The sequence below is a fragment of the Bombina bombina genome, chromosome 2, assembly GCF_027579735.1.
Source record: "Bombina bombina isolate aBomBom1 chromosome 2, aBomBom1.pri, whole genome shotgun sequence".
Taxonomy (NCBI): domain Eukaryota; kingdom Metazoa; phylum Chordata; class Amphibia; order Anura; family Bombinatoridae; genus Bombina; species Bombina bombina.
In genome coordinates this window covers 350,524,703-350,547,772 of record NC_069500.1, presented here as the reverse complement: position 1 = coordinate 350,547,772, position 23,070 = coordinate 350,524,703, and the positions used below count along the sequence as shown (strand labels likewise).

The 23,070-nt window shown below is 36.1% G+C and overlaps 1 protein-coding gene across 1 annotated transcript; it reads left to right on the top strand.

Moving 5' to 3' along the window:
• The first annotated feature begins 411 nt into the window (after positions 1 to 411).
• LOC128648842 (ubiquitin-conjugating enzyme E2 G1) lies at positions 412 to 9,617 on the top strand. Its single transcript, XM_053701730.1, has 6 exons — positions 412 to 603; positions 5,531 to 5,633; positions 6,006 to 6,103; positions 6,749 to 6,927; positions 7,633 to 7,723; positions 8,864 to 9,617. The coding sequence occupies exons 1-5, from the start codon at positions 561 to 563 to the stop codon at positions 7,717 to 7,719; spliced, it is 510 nt and encodes a 169-aa protein (XP_053557705.1). The 5' UTR covers positions 412 to 560; the 3' UTR covers positions 7,720 to 7,723; positions 8,864 to 9,617.
• The last annotated feature ends 13,453 nt before the right edge of the window (positions 9,618 to 23,070 follow it).

Sequence of the window (23,070 nt, the reverse complement as noted above, 5' to 3'; positions counted from 1 at the left end):
TCATAGGAGCTACTTTTTTTTAATTTTTGTTGTAAGTAAAGTTCTAATATGTCTTGTAATTATTAGTGTGAGTATTCTTCAGACTACAATGTATATATGCTTTGACTATTGGGGAGCCTATTAATATCCGGACAGGCAACGTTTAGACACCAGGCACTAGAAGACTTGCGACCTTAGACTGGTGATTAACTGCTGCCTAATCTGCGGCCATCATTGGTATGGGCAATATACTCTGTGAAAATTGACATAATCATAATAATCCGTTAACACGTTTACCGTTTGTAATAGTTATATTTATTTGAAATTCTTATGATTTATAACACTCATTAATTGAGTAGAACTTAACACAGAAATTATTTGCTACTGGAACTAGTCCCTTAATAAAAATGGTCGCTCCGGTTTAAGCACACATTCGGCTATAGGGCGGGTCTTCTGCGTCTCATGGAGGCCTGTAGCCTATAAGGGCGGAAGTGCGGGTAAAGCAAAGGGTGAGAGAGCAGGTATTTTCTGGTGGGGTAGTTGAAGGTGCAAGAAGTGTTCTTTGTCGAAGCCAGCAGATAATGTCGGAACAGGCGGTTTTACTTCTCAGGAAGCAGCTAGCAGGTAATGATATCCACTGATTTATGCGTCATCTTAGTGGCTTTGTTTGCCAAATTCTTCTCTTCAGCCACTCTCAGAACATTAAGTCCAGGGAGTTAAACCAATAGTGTGACAAGTTAACGACAGTTTGATTTGTATAAGTAATAGCAATTAATGAGTGTAGTTGGATTTATGGCCTAGAAAATTGTAAAAATCTGTTTCATAATCTCCTTTGTGGGTAATTAAGTGAACGATACATTGTTTAATAACACATTTGTTGTTTGTGACAGAACTAGAGAGCTAAATTACGTTAAATTAACAATGTTTCTTATTACCATAATTGAGATATATATATATATTCCCTGTGGGATACCGACACAAACTATACCTCCCCCCCCCCCCCCCTTTTTTCTAAAGCAATTTTATGAATTTCTATGATGTACATGGTAAAAAGCAGCACATGAGTAATTTCTTAAAGGGACATGAAACCGAAAATGTTTCCTTCATGGTTCAGATAGAGCATACAATTTTTAAACAACTTTCCAATTTACTTCTATTGTCTGATTTGCTTAGTTCCCTTGGTGTCCCTTGTTGAAAAGATAGGTAGGTTCCGGGAGGTCTTCAACTTCTGTATAGCAACTACCTGCATATTATGGTGGCATGAGAAACATCTGGTCAGTCTCCCCTTTATCAAATGAGGTTTGTTGTCAATCTGGGCTCCGTATAGAGGATGACACTCTGCACTATAGGGATTAGAGCTTTTATATATGCTGTGAATTAAAAGGAACGTAAAATCAAAATTTAGACTTTCATGATTCAGAGAGTGCTTGCAATTGTAAACTTTCCGATTTACTTCTGTGTTTGTTTTTTTTTATTTTATTCTTTGTTGAAAAGCAGTATGGTTAGGCACAGCAGTGTGCTACTGGGAGCTACCTACTGATTGGTGACTGCCCATATAACTCTTGTCATTGGCTAACCTGCTGTATTCAGCTAGCTCCCAGTAGTGCATTGTATACTGAGAAAGAAGCACATTTGATAGAAGTAAATTAGAAAATTGTTTAAAATTGTATGTTATATCTGAATCTTAAAGGAAAGGGGTATTTTTTTTTATTTTTTTTTAATGTCCCTATAATTCCCCTAATAACTATGGATTACCTTGTTGTACTTTACGTATATGAAGCAAAATGGTGGTTTAGGGTCATTGCAAGACAGGTGATCCTTTATTTGTAAACTCCAACCCTTTCAATTGAAAGGGTTCACTGTCCATCAAAGTGGTTGTCATGACAGTGACCTATACCTCATAGCATTGGACTTGTGTAGCTTCTCGCAACTCTAAATAGCCTTATTACTCACTGTATAAATAGCGTGTTGTTGCACATTTAAAGAGGTGAATTCCCATCATTCAAATATGCGATTGCATATCCCTTTAACCTGTTAACTTTTTTTGTAAACTTTAGGTTTCTCACTGACATTTACATACTGCTTGTGTTATCATGACAAAGATTGTTAAAGTTTTTTTTTTTTCTGGGATTCCCAATTGTTAAGAAATAGCAGACATACATGGCTTTTGCCATTGGTTTTTGGTCATTAGAAAGGCGCTTTATAGCACCTGTCCACCACACTTCTATTATTCCTAGCAGTAGAATATTTTTTTTTTTTTTAAATTATTTACTGAATGTTCTTAAAAAAAATGCTCCAACCCTACCCCCCCACTTTCTAATGGAGGCTATTTGGTACTGGCACCTGTCTGTCAGTACCTAATTTAATTTTTATATATATATATATATATATATATATATATATATATATATATATATATATATATATATATATATATATATATATATATATATATATATAAATTATTTTTTTTTTTTTTTTTTGACTTTTAAGACAGAAGGAAAGGGGACAAATCTAGTTCTGAATTTAATCCTGCTGGATAAAGGGTTTGCATATTATAAATTAGTTCTGCTTCTGTTCTTAGGAGTTTTTCTTCAAAATTACCTCCTCTCCATTCTGGTTTTAGTTTTTTTATGCCCCAGAAGGTGAAGTCTTTTAAATTATTCTTATGCATGTCTCTAAAGTGGGTATATAAATGTGTGTCTAGATTCCCTCTGTCTATACATGATAAACCCGAAAATCATTTTTAAAAAAGCAAAAAACTTCAAGAAAATACTAGCTCCCAGTGAGTTTAAACAAATTAAAACAAATTCCACACTAGAAAAAGATCTATTGGGAAATAAACTAGCTGGCTTTTACCCATGTTTCGGCTGTAGATCCTGTAAATTTAGCAACAAATGTAAAAAAATTAAGTCAAATACAAATGGTCTAGTCAATCATATAAAAGAAACCATAAGATGTCAGGATAAGGGTGTGATTTACATTATACAATGCACATGCCAATTACAATACATAGGAGAGACCACCAGGACTCTAAGGGAGCGCATACGTGAACATTTATCATGTATAGACAGAGGGAATCTAGACACACATTTATATACCCACTTTAGAGACATACATAAGAATAATTTAAAAGACTTCACCTTCTGGGGCATAAAAAAACTCAAACTAGAATGGAGAGGAGGTAATTTTGAAGAAAAACTCCTAAGAACAGAAGCAGAACTAATTTATAATATGCAAACCCTTTATCCAGCAGGATTAAATTCAGAACTAGATTTGTCCCCTTTCCTTCTGTCTTAAAAGTCAATAAAAAAAAAATATATATATATATATATATATATATACAATCTATTAGAAAAACCTGATTCTCATCTAGAATAGTGTACAATCATATAAACAAAGGGGAAATTTACAATTTAGAAATAAAAGTCCAGAAAAACACTACCTTCAACATACATCAGAAAGCTATATATCATATAATTTTAAAAGCAAAAAGGGAATTAGTTATGCCTAAGTAAAGGCTAAACCTTACATTAAGACTAAGAAATTATAAGTTCCAAAATCTCTATATTTTGAACTAATCTGTCAATTGAATTTTATTGCAAAAATTATTTTTAAAATTATTTTTATAATTCTTAATCAAATAAAAAGTTAAACGTGATAAGAATCCATCATAAAGAATGTCATTACAACCAAGTGTAAATATATTATATATATATATATATATATTATAACATAAAAACTATCACTATTAGACATCTAGTGAAACATAAGAACTATCAGAAATAAACGATAAAGACCTGGAAAGATTCCACCTTATCCATACTAAAGAAATCCACCTTAAAAATCACACCTATCCAAAGATGCATGAGAACTATCAGATGTAAGAGATACGGATCCAGAAAGATTCCACCTTATTTAAATCCACCTTAAAAATCACACCTATCAAATTAAAGGAACAACCAATCAAAAAGAAAAGAGGGCTATTTAAACTGCCGGGCTCAGAACAAACCTTATCCGTCTTGACAAAGCCTGCTGGCGAAACGCGTAGACGTTACCTGCTATTACCTGCCTTCTAAAAATTGGACTAACAACTTTACCTATCCCCTATTGAAGGAAATAGAGGAAAAGAAAGTTCAAAAAACAAACGGCCGTTTGTACTACAAGTCCAAGATTACCTCTACACGCTGAGACGTGCACACCTGTATCAAGAAGCAGCCGGGGGGGAAAAAACGAGATCCTGAATATAGAGGCCAAACCCGCTACAAACCGGCAGAGAAGGAAACCCATACACGCAGGAGCGTGGTCTAGGTTTCTATTCTCGATATCGGAGATACCTACAGTATACAGGGAGGAGAGACAAAAAAGAAAAAACCGGTAAGAGAGACCGAGATACCATCAGACACAGACGTGTCAGAAGAACCGGTAAGCCCCATCAAAAAATATCAAATTTTTACTAAGTACAGACAACTCTGTTTATACACTATACACCAAAAGACATTGCTACAAAAAGATAACTGAAATAACAATCTATTGGACTATGAAATGTAAATTGTTTCCATCTGATACAAAGTAACAATACTAAAGTAGGAAACGATATAATATCTGAGAAATTTCTTACGACTACTTAGCATCAGAATTAAGGTGGAAATTAAAAGATAATTGATTCAAGGTGAAAAAGAAAAACCTAGGTGGAATCTTTTAGAGAAATATACAAAAGTGTTCTTTTGATGCAGTAAATTTTACTTGTTCTTAAACTACTAAGGGAGACGTCCCACTATCTATTCTAAATGTTATATACATGTTTTATATTATTTTAATAAATATATTTTTGATAAAATATATATCAGTTTCCAGAATTTTCTCATTTAGCTTTTAGCGCTCCCAAACTACTATTGATTGTTTGTTATTAAGTATAATTAATATATCAATGTTGGTTGCACAAAGCTGGGGGAATGGGTAGTAAAGGCATTTATCTTTTTTAATCTAACAATTTTAGTGTAGACTGTCCCTTTAAGGAAATGACTTCTGTTGCTGTTTACCATTTGTTGACTTTTGACCTATTTGGCCATTTCTGCAAACTATAAAAATAAAGTAATATAGTAGTAACCTGATCTAATGCAGCAGAACAGTTTAATTGCATATCAGTATTTAAACTATGTTCCTTAGCTGGATGCAGGTGGTTGGCTCTACACGTACCACTCTTGATTGGTTTACCCGCCCATGCCTAGCTGAGATTGAAAATGCATTGCCACCCTGGAACAAACTGTTTAACCCACCACCTATGCATGGTATGCAGTTGTGCAACTGAAAATACTTTTACTCAGTCTTAATCATTGCACAATCAGGTCCATTTGTGTAATGGGAAGTTGAAAAATGACTAGTCTAATTTCCTATATTACTGGCAGGTGGATTCATTTCTTGAAAGTAAGAATGTGTTGCTAGTATTCTCTCAACAAATAGTTTACTAACATTTGACAGTGTCCTTATCCATTCTGTGTTTTTAGCCAGAAAAAGTACAATTTGAATATCTCTTACCTTCTCATTTCAGAGCTGAACAAGAATCCAGTAGAAGGGTTTTCTGCAGGGCTTATTGATGATAATGATATCTATAAATGGGAAGTGCTACTGATCGGACCTCAGGACACTTTATTGTAAGAGCTGTGCTATATACATTGAGACGTATTAACCAAAATGTCACAATATCTTTCAGCAAATAGTTCATGTTGTCTTGTACACTCTGTAAACCTGGGATGTAGTGGTTATACAATATTTGGCTGAATAAGAAAATACATGATATACTAAAGTCAGGTTGGTTAGCACGGATTCATGTATTCCTTTTAATGGCAAAAAAGTGACTGTGGCCAGGTTGGTTGTGTGGGTGTTATTTAACCTGTGTTGTTCATAAAGTCCTCCTGTGCTGTTCTTCAGGAACATAAACACTTCTGTTTGGACCAGTGCGGAATTTCAATGTACATGAATGCCTGTAACCCTGAACAAAAGACCTTCTAATGTTTTATTTGCAGTGAGGGAGGATTCTTTAAAGTGCACCTTACATTCCCTAATGACTATCCACTGAGGCCACCAAAGATGAAATTTATTACTGAAATCTGGCATCCAAATGGTGAGTTCTATGTAAACATTACAGCAGGTGTAACTGAGAATTCAGCAATGGAAGTGCTGGTTTGTCTTTTTTCCTGTGAACTGTTCCAAATCTGATTTCACATGAGCATCTCTTTATTCTTCTGAAGTAAATTTGATCCTTTTCCCCAATCCAGTTTTTCATTGTTTAAAGGGGCATAAAACACAATTCTTTCATGTCTCAGAACATACTATTTTATACAAGTTTCCAGTTTGCTTATATTTTTAGTTTTCTTTTTATACTTTTAAAAGCATGAAATGTAAGTTCTGGATTGTGCACGTGTCTGTTGCAAAACTGCTGCCATTTAGTAATGCAATGTTTATACGTTGGCAATAGCACTAGATGGGAGCACTATTTCCTGTCATGTAGTGCTCCAGACATGTGCACGCTACCTATCCTCTAGATATTTATTTTAAAGAATAACAAGATCGAAGTAAAATGGAAAATGAAAGAAAATCAGAAACCTTTTATTTGTTGTTTAACCATGAGTGCCATATTGCATGCACACTGGAATGCTTAGAAATTGTTTTTTTTATACCAAATTCTTCTCGATATATAAAAGTTTCTTTTTCAAACTCCAGCTATGCTTTTACAACTTGCTAAACTTGCATTTTCTGTTTTTACCAGTTGCTAAGAATGGTGATGTCTGTATCTCTATTCTCCATGAGCCTGGTGAGGATAAGTTTGGCTATGAGAAACCTGAGGAGCGCTGGCTACCGATCCACACTGTAGAGACTATAATGATCAGTGTGATTTCAATGTTGGCTGATCCAAACAGTGACTCTCCAGCTAATGTAGATGCTGCAGTAAGTGCTCAATTGGTTTGTTATAGTAGATTGCTTTACCAGGTAATTAAATATCAGATCTCCACTTTTTGTTTTTATTGGTTAAGTCAAAACAATTCCTCCAGACTAATAAAAATAGGCAGTAGCACTCTATTTTCCCAAAAAAAATTTTTTTTTTTTCTTCAGACTAAAGAATAGTGCTACAAATTTCAGGTTTAGATGTCTTAGTCTCTGACATTTTTTAACTGGTTTTAACCTGATTAATTATAAGTGATTATTTTTTGTGTAGTTGTCGTCATATAGTTTGAGGCCCATGGTTATTTCTGTCAGTGAGTGGTAAAAAATAATTTTGTTAAGGGTTGGAAGCAGTGGGTATGATAACATGGTATCTTATTCATGCTGTCACCTGGAACAAAACCTATCCAGAGTCCTTTTTGACTGCATGTTGAATTACTCTTTGAAAATTAATTTTAAGTCAGTGCTCACCTATAGGACCTTGAGTTTCTGTGCTTACACCCAGTAAACAAATCTAGAATGTGTACTTATAGTCTTGCATCCCCCCCCATGATGAAATTGTTCCGTTTATTTTATGCAAGAGTACTTTATACACAGGGATGTAATGTACCTCTAATAAACACTCCCCAGATGGGAGTTTTACTAAGTAGTACATCATAATAAAAAGAAATATATAGACTCTACCTCTTATGCACAATTATCTTTCCACAGAAAGAGTGGCGGGAAGATCCCAATGGTGAATTCAAGAGAAAAGTTGCTCGATGTGTAAGGAAAAGTCAAGAGATGGCATTTGAGTGAACAGGTACGTTTTTAAAATGCTCAGTTTCCTCAGTGGCATAAGTGAATAGATTTTGTAGTAAAATAAAATGGGGAGGGGGGATATAATTTGTAAATGATTTCAATTGAACAAAAAGATGATAGAAGTATAACTGTTTGAAATTTGATTTTCAAGCTGTACTATAATTTCTAGAAACTTGTTTGCCCTGTCAAATGGCTTACAATGCAAATTCTATGCACTGTAAATTCATTGTGAAACAGCAAATCAAATTTATAGCATTAGGTGGTTTATTTGTGTTCTAGGTCTTATCATTTTTAGATGCAATTGAAAGTTTATGTTGAAGTAAAAAAAACTTTGTATTTTGCCACCTTTTTTATGTAATTTTAAGTCTAAAAAAAAGATTTCTAAATCTGAGAACTGATCTAGGGCCTTTCGCTTGGTGAGTGACCTGTAATGTGGTATGATTTTATTAAAAGGAAAAGGCTAAATTAACTATTGGTGAAATTCTTTCCTTATCTTACGCTCCAATTATATTGTAACCTCAGACAACATTCAATCTTGGTTACTTGACAGATTAAACAATACCAATAACCAGATGTTGAGTCAGATGTAGTATACCAAGCAAGTATATAACACTGTAATACCTCAAGATCCAGGAATTACCCAGTAAAAATGTCCAGCTAAATTATTAAAAAAATATATATATACCCATCGCTGACCAATCAGCTTGTTCTCTATCATATAAGCAAACTGCTAAATTTTATACTTTAGTTTCCTCATTAGGTTTTCACCAATCTCTGATTTATAGATAAATCTATTCTAGTCATGCTTAGTAATTTTCATGACATAATAGCAAGTTAAATTTAACTTTCTAAAATTTACAGGTCTAATTATTTTGTTTGGCATGGGGAAACTATATCTCTGCATATGAATGTCCACGAAGGAGGCTTAACTCATTACTATCTAAACCTATTGTCTATATTCTCCTACTGGTACTTAGTCAGGAAGACTGAACCAAGAGGGTTGTTTCTGCGGCTATGGTTTTGCAGTCAACATCCAGTTTTTGTGAAATATAAACTTGAATATTCCACCTGCTTTTTTAACCCATTACATTTGTTGCTGACTTGTTGCTAAAAAAAGTAATTAATTTTTATTCCCCCACAGGTTTCTTTTCAGGACTTCCTTCTCCTTTACTTGGCATCTTCTAAGCAATAGAACATACAAACTGAAAATGTGCTGTCACTGCACGTTTTGGAGTATTTCACTGACCTCTTGCCTGCATGGGCAGTTTACTTTTTATAAACTATATACTTAGTATGTTTTAACTGCAAAAACTATCAAGGGATTGGTAATCAATCCTACCCGGGGCTCCTTTATTTATTCAAATATATATATTTTTGAAAGTGTGTGAGTATGATAGAATTTTTTTTTTTTTTTTTTTGCACATTCTTTGTCATCTGTAAGGTTTGTGCTTACAGGGGAACCAACAGTGCATTGACACCAGTGTCCAACAGTGGTTAGTTTCTTTTCCTTTCATGAAGGGCACCTTTTTTAGTGACTAATTTACCTTCATTATTTTAACTGGCTACGATTTGCTATTGGCACAATTAATAAAGCAGATCTGTCCAAACCCAGTGGAAAACATTGACACGTGCTATGGAGTATGGATTTGCAAAGGATTGAGATTTCCAGGCCATGTGCAGACGAGCATGCTATCCAGATGCTTTAAAACCCATTTCATTCTATTCAACATATTCAGTGGATTGGTCTTGTAATCTTTGTGTCATGTAATGTCATTGCCAGAAACATTTTGTTAAAGCAACTATTTGGTTACAGAGTTAACTATTTTTTGAGCTGTTTTGATAACTTATGAGTCATGGTTTTTGAATCTATTCCAATAAAATTGTATTGAATTTTACCTGTTTTGTGGGTTTTTTTTTTTTTTTTTCCTGCAATAAACATTGTTATCTTGTACTCGTCCCTACAATACTGTCATTTTCTATACACTTAAAAGGACAGTCTACACCAGGATTTTTGTTTTAAAAGATGGCTTATCCCTTTATTACCCATTCCCCAGTTTTGCATAACCAAGTTATATTAATACTATTTTTTTTTTTTTTTTTTTAAACCTAATTTCCTTGTATCTAATCATCTGCAGACTGCCCCTTATTTCGGTTCTTTTAACAGACTTGCATTTTAACCACTCAGTGCAGGTTCCTAGGTAACTTCACATGCGTGAGCTCAATATTACCTATGACACACATGAACTAATGCCCTCTAGTGAAACTGTCAATGCATTTAGATAAGAGGCAGCCTTCAAGGTCCAAGAAATTAGCATGAGAGTCTACCAAGGTTTAGTTTTCAACTAAGAATACCAAGCAAAATTAGTGAAAAGTAATTTGGCAGGTTGTTTAAAAAAAAAAAAAAAAGTGCAGTCAAATTTTTATGATTCAGATAGGACATATAATTTTAAAGGGAAACTCTAGTCAAAATTAAACTTTCATGATTCAGATAGGGGCATGCAATTTTAAACTACTTTCCAATTTTGCTTTTGTTCTCTTGGCATTCTTTGTTAAAAGCTAAACCTTACCTAGGTAGGCTCATTTTCTAATCCCTTAAATGCTGCCTCTTACCTCTGCATTATGACAGGTTTTTAGAACTAGACTGCACTAGCTCGTGTACCATATAGGTCAACATTTTGCTCACTTCTGTGGAGTTACCTAGGAGTTAGCACTGGCTAAAAATGAAAGTCTGTCAAAAGAACTGAAATAAGGGGGCAGTCTGTAGAGGCTTGGATACAAGGTAATCAGAGTTAAATGGTATAGTTATATAACTTTAACTTATGCATAAAAGGAATTTATATTAACCATTTTTATTTATTTTTTCCGCAAACATTCTGGAGTAGACTGTCCCCTTTATTTTTTTTTTATTTTTTTTTAAACTGTCTTGTGGTTTTGTGTTGGGGTTTCTTTGTTAATGTACATACTAAATGTAGCAAGTTTTGAGTCAAATGTGTAACTTTTTACGGTTTTATCTTTAGTCTGTTCCAAATTTCTTCTCTGAAGGTGGCAAATACTGGTACTCTATAATCTTTTATACACTAAGGGACAGTATAGTCAGAAACAGTTTGAAAAATAACTAGCATAATGGCAATTAATTCCACTATTCAATAGTGAAGTATCAGTGAATAGTACTGATAGGGGTTTTGTTTTCCCAAATTACTAAGTGCAAACTTCTGAAACAAGGGTTGCTTTATATCTTCAATCAAATTAATTTATAGCTTTGCTTAAAAACGATTGGTTAGCAGTGTCGAATCAAATGACCTGTCTGAATTAACTCCTATGGCTAAAAAAAAATATATAGTAGTAAAGTGGTCATGTATCAAACCTCTTCAAATTCACCTAGTATATTAACTTACTTCAAGACTTCAGGAAAAAAGTCCAGCAGTGGCAGCCCATCTGCTGGCTGTAGTTATGGAGGATTTGTTTGCCTCATGCATCCAGGGAACATGGAGGACATAGCCCTTTAGCTTTGTGTTTTTCTATCAATGAAAAATATCCCACAGATCAGATTTGAATGATTTTTGTTTGATTGGAAGAGGATCCAACTGTGTCCCTGGAGTGCTCACATTTGGAGATAATAAATATGAAGTTAAGAGGATTATTTTTTTTCTTTCTGACACTTGTAATTTACACATTTATTGTCCTTTATCATTTAAAAAAAAAATTTTTATGTTTTTTTCTGTTTATGCATCGCCTTTAAAAGCCCAGAAAGAAGATCCTTGATCTTCAGCCACACAGTTCTGTATCATACCTGCCACTCTGCATATTGAGCCTTGATCTACCACAGCAGTGTTTGTTTTTTTTTTTTTTTTTAATCTATATAGCACTCCTTGGTATCTTAAAGGGACATTAAAGTCAAAATTAAACTTTTATGATTCCGATAAAGCAAACTATTTTAAACTAACCACAATTTGCATTTTATAATTGAATTTTATTTGTTCTTTTGATTTCCATTGTTGAGGAAAGCTAGGTTGACAGATCATGAGTGTGCACGTGTCTATAGCAGTCTATGGCAGCAGTGTTTGTTGCTATAAATTTATGTTGGTAACACTGCTGCCAGATGGCTTAAAATACATGCTCGCTACTTGCCTTGTTTGGAGGAGCCAGTCCGGACATGTCACTGAAGAAGACCAGGCTAACCATGGTCCTAATGTTAACCAACTCAGGGCCAGATCACAAGTAGAGAGCTAATTAACAATCTCGCTCATGCGTTAATTCTGCTAGAAGCTGGCTGTGCTTGTATTATGAGTTGAAAGTGAACTGTTTTTGGTAGTGCAATATCCCATGTCCGCAAAAAGCCAAACTTACAACATCGTGGGGGGAGGGAGAAACTAACACCCCACTCTTGAACAAACCTCATATTTCACATTTCAATGTTCTTCACAAAAAATATGTTCTATTTATTCATATATATCTCTCCAAAGAGAGCACTTGCTGTGTTGCAAAAGGTGTTTTAATCTGTGTGACCCGGTAATCAGACAAGTGAATAAAACAAATGTAACCAATGCAGTTACCTAATACTACTATTTATGAGGGACGGTGTCCATACGTCGCCGGTACCCGTGGGAGAGCGCCACCCCGGAAGTGGCGCCAGTGATGTTGTCATGCCGGCGCATTAAATCACCGCCCATCGTGACAGTCTATGTAAACAAAACAGGTTGCCATGGAGATGGGCTGATACATAATATAGCTTCAATAGGCTATTAGACGTGAGCAAAAACTGGTATTATATAACATTGTGATACATTCGTTATAGTGAATAGACAAAGGCAACCTAGTGTATTAAAAATGTAAATGGAGAGCAGAATGTAATAGGGCATATCTGTTGTACTACAGCAAGTCCTTCACAAAAAAGAAGAAAGTAAAGCAAGAGATTATGGGGGGCTGAATAGAAAATAAAGGGACAACAATAAAAAGGCTAAATCATTGGAAAAGGGAATGACTCTAGCTACAAAACCTATATGTTTAGGTAAAATTACATATTAACTAGATATTAGCAGCTAAATGATTTTTAGAGCGCTATCTTAGAGTAGTACATTTCTTGAACAGAATCACTCTAATACAAGCACCAATAGGGAAAAGACAGGAATAGAAGGGAAAAGTACAATCGAATACACAAATATATCCACTCATATATTGAGGGCAGATCTAATGGAGGGAATAGTACTATTTGATCCAATAAGGACTAAAGGGTATGGTTGGTCAATGAAAAATCACAAAATTAAAAAGCATAAAAAAAATGAACAATCACAACAAACAATGCCAGTCCAGCTGGGTATTGAGTCCTTAAAAAGGTGCCCAATTCATAAGTCCTCTCCTCCCGTTGTAGGGTAATTTTTCCCCTGTCTCTTCCTCTTGTGAGGGTTGGGACATGGTCAGAGTATATCGCAGGTCCTTAAAGGGACAGTCAACCATAGAATTGTTATTGTTTTAAAAGATAGATAATCCCTTTATTACTCATTCCCCAGTTTTGCATAACCAACACAGTTATATTAATGTACTTTTTACCTTTGTGATTACCTTGTATCTAGGAACCTTCTTCCAGCCCCCTGATCACATGACTGTGACTGTTTATTATCTATTGTCTTAAATTTAGCATTGTATTGTGCTAGATCTTAAATAACTTTCTGTGCCTGAACACAGTGTTATCTATATAGCCCATGTGTACTTTCTGTCTCTTTGTGTTGAAAAGAGATTTAAAAAGCATGTGATAAGAGGCAGCCCTCAAAGGCTTAGAAATTAGCATATGAGCCTACCTATGTTTAATTTAAACTAAGAATACCAAGAGAAAAAAGCAAATTTGATGATAAAAGTAAATTGGAAAGTCAATTAAAAGTCCTATCTGAATAATGAAAGTTTAATTTATATTTGACTGTCCCTTTAACTGAATGTCCCTTTTGCAGAAAATGCCGGGCCACCTGTTGGGCCGCATGGCCTCTGTCTATGGCCATCCTAATTAAGGACCTATGGTTGGTCATTCTTGTGAGGAGGTCATCTCGACGTAGAACAGGCCACAGTTGCAATGAAGTAAATAGATTACATGGGTGGTAGTACATGTGTGTCTATATCTATGATAGTATTTCTTTTTCTTATGTGGATGGGTAAAGTAAGAACCTGAGGACAATAGTGTCGGACATACAATCACTACAACAACCTTTGGCCTGCTTTGTAGACATTCAGCTATAGCCGTTAGTCAAGAGAATGGAATCCTATCTGTTGGACTCCAACATGCTGCTGAACAAGAGATGGATATTTTAGTTACCTTAGACGTGACAAGTCTTTATACTGTCATACCTCACCATCTAGAATTAAGGGCAGTAAAGAACCAACTACTTAGATATCCATACGTGGGACCATCAGTAGATGTATTACTTACACTATTAGAATTCTGTCTTACCAATAATTTCTAAATTTGAAAAACATATCTATCTCCAACTAACTGGAACAGCAATGGGGTCCAACGTGGCCCCATCTTATGCCAATCTTTTCATGGCAGAATTTGAAAGGGACACTCAACTCTTCAAAGACACTAGGATCACCCAATTCAGATGGTATATAGATGAACTTTTTCTTATCTGAAGAGGCACTGAACAAGATTTGCTACAGTGGTACCAAGAACTGAATACAGCTTGTCCAGCTTTAAAATTTAACATCTGTTACAGTAAGGATAGTATAGACTTTCTAGATCTTCGCCTCTAGAAAAAGGAGGGTAGAATCCAATCAACACTCTTCAGAAAGGCTACTGATCGCAACTCAATTCTTCATTACACCAGCTGTCATCCGCCAGCCCTCAAAAGGTCTTTACCAATCTCATAGCTTAAACGAGTTGTTAGAAACAATACGGAGCACGCTAACACCATAAAATGGCTGAATGAGTTGCAGGACAGATTTAACTAGTGAGGGTATCCCTCCAGGGAATTGCAAAGGATAAAGGAAGAACAGTTACAACAGCAAAGGAAGGATCAGAAAGAACCAAAAGAGTCACAGATAACATTCGTCACAACATATATCCATGATAAACAAGGGAAGTCGAGAAACATTCAGAAGAATTGCCAGATCATTGCTTCAGACAACAATCTACCACTTCAAAGCATGTCTGCTCCTAGGGTAGGGGTTCAAAAGGGCCAGGTCCCTTAGGGACAGTCTGGTCCACACGGATCCGGTCCACTGTTAACAAAAAACATGGCTTCAAGGAAAACCTGGATGTAATAGATGCATAGGGTGCACCACATGCAATTGAATGAGCACAGGTTCTTACTTTACCCATCCACATAAGAAAAATAAATACTATCATAGATATAGACTCACATGTTCTACCACCCATGTAGTCTATTTGCTTCATTGCAACTGTGGTCTGTTCAAGAAAATAGATTCCTATCTGTTGGACTCCAACATGCTGCTGAAAAAAGGAAGAAAGTAAAGCAAGAGAGATGGGGGGATTTGTGTATTTTAGGGACCGTATAGAAGGCCGGCAGCCTAGGGAAAGGAGTCCTCAGGTTCTTACTTTACCCATTCACATAAGAAAAAGAAATACTATCATATATATAGACTCACCTGTACTACCACCCATGTAGTCTATTTGCTTAATTGCAATTGTGGCCTGTTCTTTGTCATGAAGACCACAGATGACCTCCGCACAAGAATGGCCAACCATAGGTCCTCAATTAGGACAGCCATAGACATAGGCCATGCGGACCAACCTGTGATGACCCGGCATTTTCTGCAAAAGGGACATTCAGTTAAGGACCTGCAATATACTCTGACCATGTCCCAACCCTCACAAGATGAGGGGACAGGGGAAAAATTCTCCTACAACGGGAGGCAAGGTGGACTTATGAATTGGGCACCTTAGTCCCTAAAGGACGCAATACCCAGCTGGACTGGCATTGTTTGTTGTGATTGTACATTTTTTATGCTTTTTAATTTTTTGTGATTTTTTTTTTTCATTTACTAACCATCCCCTTTAGTCCTTATTGGATCAAATAGTTCTATTCCCTCCATTAGATCTGCCCCCAATACATGAGTGGATATATTTGTGTGTTCGATTATGGTCCTTTTCCCTTCTATTCACTCTTCTTTTCCTTATCTTGTCTTTTCTTTTCCTTATCTTATCTTGTCTTTTCTTTTCCATATTGGTGCTTGTATTAGAGTTCTTCTGTTTAAGTAATGTACTAATCTAAGAGAGATATAGACATCATTTAGCTGCTAATAGTTAATACGTAATTTTACCTAAACATATAGGTTTCATAGCTAGAGTCATTGCCTGCTCTAATGAATTAGCCTTTTTATTTTTGTCCCTTTATTTTCTATTCAGCCCTTCCTATCTCTCTTGCTTTACTTTCTTCCTTTTTGTGAAGGACCTTGCTGTTAGTACAACAGATATGCCCTATTATGTTCTGCTCTCCATTTACATTTTTAATACACTAGGTTGTTCTAATATATTAAGTTGTTTTTGTCTGTTCACTATAACTAATGTAGCACGATGTTGTTATATAATACCAGTTTTTGTTCATGTCTAATAGCCTATTGAAGCTATATTATTATGTATTGGCACATCTCCATGGCAACCTGTTTTGTTCTGTTTTGTTTACATAGACTGTCACGATGGACGGTGATCTGATGCGCCGCCGGCGTGATGACATCACTGGGGTCACTTCCGGGTTTTGGGTTGGCGCTCTCCCGCGGGTACCGGCAGCGTACGGACACCTTCCCTCATAAATAGTAGTATTAGGTAAGTGTACTGGTTACATTTGTTTTATTCACTTGTCTGATGACGGCGTCACTCCCCGAAAATGTTTACACGGATTAAAACACCTTTTGCAACACGGTATGCTCTCTTTGGACTTATTTGTATTCTATTGTGTGGGATGCACCCCGGCTTAAACAAGAATAGTGCTGGTCTTTTTGCACTGATTATATATATATATATATATATATATTATATTTAGGAATATCTATTCTAAAATACTTAGAACATATTCTGCTATGTACAATGAATTGTTTTGCAGTTTCTGTCTAATCATTTCTGCTGAAACCAATCAAGGACAGATATGTGGCATAGTTAGGCTTTACAAGCTTGCCCTATCATATGCTTTGTTCTCAGAATTCTACAATTTCATACTCACATAATCATGTTCCAGTCTCAAAGTGTTTACTGTTCATTTAATCAATTCTCTGCTACTACCTTAAAAAGTTTTTTAGCTCACCAGTCCTATAGATAACTATATGTAAAGGTGGCGTATATCTGATGGTAACTTGCAGATGTTTGTATTATCAGACAACTATGCTACACAGGCTATATGTCATTTTGCAATAAATATATATATATATATATATATATATATATATATATATATATATATATATATATATATTTATATAAACTCCAACACACGACAAAAAATAAAAATAAGAAAATATTCACTGCCTGGGGTGTGATTTCAACTTGTGAATGTTAGCATAAGAATGGGGTAAGCTATCCAGTCACTCAATAAGTTTAACATTTTATGACCTAACATACAGAAGTACCGAGCCAGACCATGCCACAATAGCAAATATACTTCAGTGCACTGTGGAAGGTTATCATTTTACGGTTTGTAACCCCCAGTGTGCCAAATGTGTGTCTCCGTTTAAAAGTTCTAAACACTTAATCTGTATTTAATATAAAATGTTTATTGGAACTTAAGCTATGGCTCATTCTCTAAAGCTCTCTGGTCTGGTAAGATTCTATAAAATGCCTCAACGAGTTTTTGAGAAACGGGTAAAGAGAGAAATGTGTAATATACAGTTGGAAAGAGGGAAAATGTATGCAAATTGTTCTATTTTTTTATATGATGCCACAAAATATTATGAAGCAATTAATAAGAATTTAAACTTGTTTCAGAAAAATTCTAAGGTGTTTGTCTATAATATTTTATGTATATAAATGAATTGTTATATTTATATTCCATATATTACCATATTATATATATTATTTCAGTACATTGCACTGTAAAAATGTATCTGCTGTAATGAGTTCTCGATGATCTGTTTTACTTTATGGAGTGTATGATATTCTTAATATCTTTATTTTTTATTTAAAATAGCAGCTTTTGGCTGCTTAAATCACCACCTATACTAAAAATATTAATACTTTAGTTTGTTTTATAGAAAAACTATGTAAACAAGAGACAGTAAGAGGCAAGTTCCCAGTAAGGGTGAAAGTGATAGGTAATAAAATGTTCCTTTCTTTTATATAGGTGGTGAGAGTCCATGAGCTGTCACATATGGGCTAAACATTCCTGCCAGGAAGAGGCAAAGTTTCCCAAACCTCAAACGCCTATAAATACCCCTCAGGCATACCTCAGTTTAAACGTTTGCCTTCGTTAGGAGGCGGTTGAAGTATAAATGTGCTTGATTTCTTCAGTGAAAGGAGCTTCAGAGCATATTGAAGCCCAGTTCCCCTCAGAGTACAGTGCTTGTCAGAGGGAAGTGAAGGGAGTACTGCCTCATGTCACCATGTTTTCGCTTCTAAGGAAATCTTTTCATCCGCTCTCTGTAAATTCGGTCGCAGGGACCCATCTTCTGCCTCCCTTTACAGATCAACCTTATATTCCTATTCCATTACCTCTGCTGATGTGTTTCAGTACTGGCTTGGATGTCTGCTATCAGTGGACGAGTGTCCAGGGTAAGTATATTTAAAATTTATTTTTCAGACACCGCTATGGATTGGGTACTTTTTAGAAAGTTATTCCTTTGTATTCTTATATATAGGAGCCCTGGGACAGGCACTATTACCCTCTATACACACATTTTTAATACAAGACAGTTTTTGTTTTGTTTTTTTAACGATCAAGAGGTTATAAAAATAATGGGAGCAAACTTAGCAGTTTCCGGTAAAGCATAAGAGCATTTTTATTTCCTATGGGATGGATAATCGACTACTTCATTCCAATTACTAGTGGAATATTCAACTCCTGGCCAGCAGGAGGAGGCAAAGAGTACCCCAGCAAAGCTGTTAAGTGTAACTTCCCTTACCCATAATCCCCAGTCATTCTCTTTGTCTCTGTCAATGGAGGATGTGCGAAGATGGTGTCTAAAGATATTTAATCTTTTTATAGGTCCTTTTCCCTGCAAGCAAGGATTGGGTTATGCTGTGTTCATGTCAATCTCTTTAGTAAGAGTAATGGTGGCTTTTAGCAGTTAGAAAGCGGCAAGGTTGTCTTGGCTTTATTTCTAACATTATTGCTACCCCTTATAGAAAGCCAGGGTTGGTTTCTCTGTTCTTTACTTTTCTTTAGGTCCCTGATAGAGAGTGGAGTATCTATCATACCTAAGAAGCTGTTCCAGCCCTGCAGCTGGATCCACAGGTAAGTGCCTTTGCCTCCTAGGTATTGAAGGACAGTACTTGGGAGGTTAATTCCTCTTGTGAATCAACATATGGGACAAGTCTTAACCTTTTAAGATGGGTTAATTTTGGGGGCAGTTTTTTTTTGGCAGGCACTGGAATGTGAAACGTTAAAGGGTTAATTAATTACCCTTATCATTTAGGAGATATTGGCTGAAGGGGTGTAGATATGCTTATTTACTTATTATTTATTGTGCATAGGCAGTGTATCATTGGTTTTACTGTTAAATACGAGGTAGTCAACTGATAATTTTGTGAGCGGTCAGAAACGCACACTTTTACTGTGGCGCAGTTTTTTTTTCTCGGATCACGTGACTCATTCGCTCTTCCGTTTTAGTCATATCAAGCGGAGTAAGTTAATTAGAGTAGCGATCAGTTAGACTTCCAGTCAGATAGACAAAATCCTTTTATATTAGTCTTGTCATCAATCTCTGACAGCAGATCCACATCTAGGCAGTTTCTTTTACAGTTTTCTAGTGAACTCCGGTTTCAGTAAGACTCCTCAGCTAGCTGAGGTATAGAGGTGTGAGGAAACGTTTTGTTAAAAGATTATTTTCCTTTTTACTGCTAAAGGTGATTACACTTTAATTGTACTGGTTATATTAATAATTTTTATATTTATTAATTTGGGAATCAGCTCTGTTATTATGGACTCAGACCAAATTTCATTTATTTCCTTTGACAAATGTTTGCTTTGTCTGGAGGCTTAGGTTGTATCCCCTGTGCAATTCTGCTCCTCTTGCTTATCGAAGACCTTAAAATTTTAAGACAAATTACTCCCTTCTGAGCAGTATGTCTCTCAGGATAATGCTGTTCAAGATATGTTTTAGCTTTCTCCTCAGATGTCCCAAGCTATGGTAGTTTCACATGCAGTGCCCTGTGATTCCTCTCAACCTCCTGGGGGGCTTTATTTGCCGGGGGATTTTGCTGCGCAGATAACCTCTGTGGTGTCTGCAGCTTTATCTGCTTTCCCTTCTTTGGGTAATCATAAGAGGAAATCTTAACATATTTCTGCTAGTAAGGTTTCTGACCCCTCTAAAACTGCGCTGGTCAACCTTTCCCAAATGACTGATGAGGAAGATACTTCAGTAGCTTCTGAAGGTGAGATATCAGACTCTGACACACTGGGGGGGAAATCTTTAGAATCTGAAGAAGTTAGTTTCAGTTTTAAGCTTGAACATCTCCGGCTACTACTGGATGACTCTGAACCTTTGGTTGCTTTCAACCCTAAAAAAGTCTACTAAACTTAATAGAGTTTATGATTCTCCCTCTTCTGTGGATGTTTTTCCGGTTCCAGACAAGATGCCTGAAATTATAGCTCAGGAATGGGATAAGCCATGGGTTCCTTTTTCCCCTTCCCCTGTTTTTAAAAAGATGTTTCCTGTTGCTGACTCCATTCGTGATTTATGGCGCACTGTGCCTAAGGTAGAAGGAGCTATCTCTACTCTAGCTAAAACAACTACCATTCCTATATAGGATAGTTGTTCCTTTAAAGATCACATGGATAAGAAGCTAGAGGCTTACTTAAAAAAGATGTACATCCACCAAGGATGCTATGGTTGCGGGAACAGCATCTTATTAGTGCGATGCCTTGTCTGATCTGATATCAGAAGAGACTACGATAGAGGAAATCCAAGATAGGATCAAGGCTCTTAAACTGGCCAATACCTTTATCTGCAATTTATTTATAAAATGTATTTATAAAATATTTTACCAGGAAGGATACATTGAAATTTCTCTCGTTTTCAAGTATGTCCTGGGACCACAAAACATTGCATTGATACAATAGGGTACAATAAAATACAAAAACAATAATAATACACAATATATGCAAACATTTAACATAGAGCAGGTACGAAATATTTAATCAACCATGACAGGAGCATTCTGTTTTGAGATATGTATAGTGGGATCTCTTAAAGGATTTTAGGCTTGGGGAAGTTTTTAAAGTGTGAGGGAGGTCATTCCATAATTGTGGCGCTCTGTAGGAAAAGGAGGATCGAGCTGCTTTCTTTTTGTATTGAGGCAAGCTAAATAATGTGCTGATATTGGATCGGAGGTTATAGGAGGTCTGAATAGCAGGGGAGAGCATTCTACTCAGGTAGGATGGGAGCTTCCCAGATAGGTTCTTAAAGACAAGGCAGGAAAGATGGAGGGTGCGTCTGGATTCCAGTGGTGGGTCCTGTAGTTACATTGTAGCACAAAGCGGCAGAACGAGTTATACAATGTATTTAGTTTATTAAGGTGAGTTTGCAGAGCAGGCGCATATACTATGTCCCCATAATCCAAGATAGGCATCAGCATTTGCTGTACAATCTTTTCCTTTACTGTAGGGCTGAGGTGAGGCAAGATTTGTTTCTGTACAGGGCACCTAGTTTTAAATAAAGTTTAGAGGCAAGTTTTTCTATGTGGAGTCCAAAAGATAGATTGGGATCTAACAACATACCTAAGTATTTAAAAGAGTGGACTGCAGTCAGCGTGCAATTGGATTTTGTTTTGATGCGAAGATTGGAATTTTGTAATTTTTGTAATTTAGGTGCCGTTCCAAAGAACATTGTGACAGTTTTGTCAGTGTTTAGGAAGAGTTTGTTTTTCGAGATCCACTTTTCTACCTCTGTGAACTGGTCTTGGAGCACTGCTTCAAGCTGCGGCAGATCAGATTTGTTTGCATAGATTACCGTGTCGTCTGCGTACATGTGTACAGTTGAGGATTTGCAGACATTAGGCAAATCATTTATAAATAATGTGAATAGTAGGGGGCCGAGAATGGAACCTTGGGGAACACCACACGTGACTGGGAGAGGGAGGGAGTCACTGTTAGAAACAGAGACATATTGTGATCGATCCGATACATATGATTTAAACCAGGTAAACGGGCGATCATTAATACCAGAGTTTCCTTTCATGTAATTAGCAAGAGTCCATGAGCTAGTGACGTATGGGATATACATTCCTACCAGGAGGGGCAAAGTTTCCCAAACCTTAAAATGCCTATAAATACACCCCTCACCACACCCACAATTCAGTTTTACAAACTTTGCCTCCGATGGAGGTGGTGAAGTAAGTTTGTGCTAGATTCTACGTTGATATGCGCTCCGCAGCAAGTTGGAGCCCGGTTTTCCTCTCAGCGTGCAGTGAATGTCAGAGGGATGTGAGGAGAGTATTGCCTATTTGAATGCAGTGATCTCCTTCTAAGGGGTCTATTTCATAGGTTCTCTGTTATCGGTCGTAGAGATTCATCTCTTACCTCCCTTTTCAGATCGACGATATACTCTTATATATACCATTACCTCTGCTGATTCTCGTTTCAGTACTGGTTTGGCTATCTGCTATATGTAGATGAGTGTCCTGGGGTAAGTAAGTCTTATTTTCTGTGACACTCCTAGCTATGGTTGGGCACTTTGTTTATAAAGTTCTAAATATATGTATTCAAACATTTATTTGCCTTGACTCAGAATGTTCAACTTTCCTTATTTTTCAGACAGTCAGTTTCATATTTGGGATAATGCATTTTAATTTAACATTTTTTACCTTAAAATTTGACTTTTTCCCTGTGGGCTGTTAGGCTCGCGGGGGCTGAAAATGCTTCATTTTATTGCGTCATTCTTGGCGCGGACTTTTTTGGCGCAAAAATTCTATTTCCGTTTCCGGCGTCATACGTGTCGCCGGAAGTTGCGTCATTCTTTGACGTTATTTTGCGCCAAAAATGTCGGCGTTCTGGATGTGGCGTCATTTTTGGCGCCAAAAAGCATTTAGGCGCCAAATAATGTGGGCGTCTTATTTGGCGCGAAAAAATATGGGCGTCACTTTTGTCTCCACATTATTTAAGTCTCATTTTTTATTGCTTCTGGTTGCTAGAAGCTTGTTCTTTGGCATTTTTTCCCATTCCTGAAACTGTCATTTAAGGAATTTGATCAATTTTG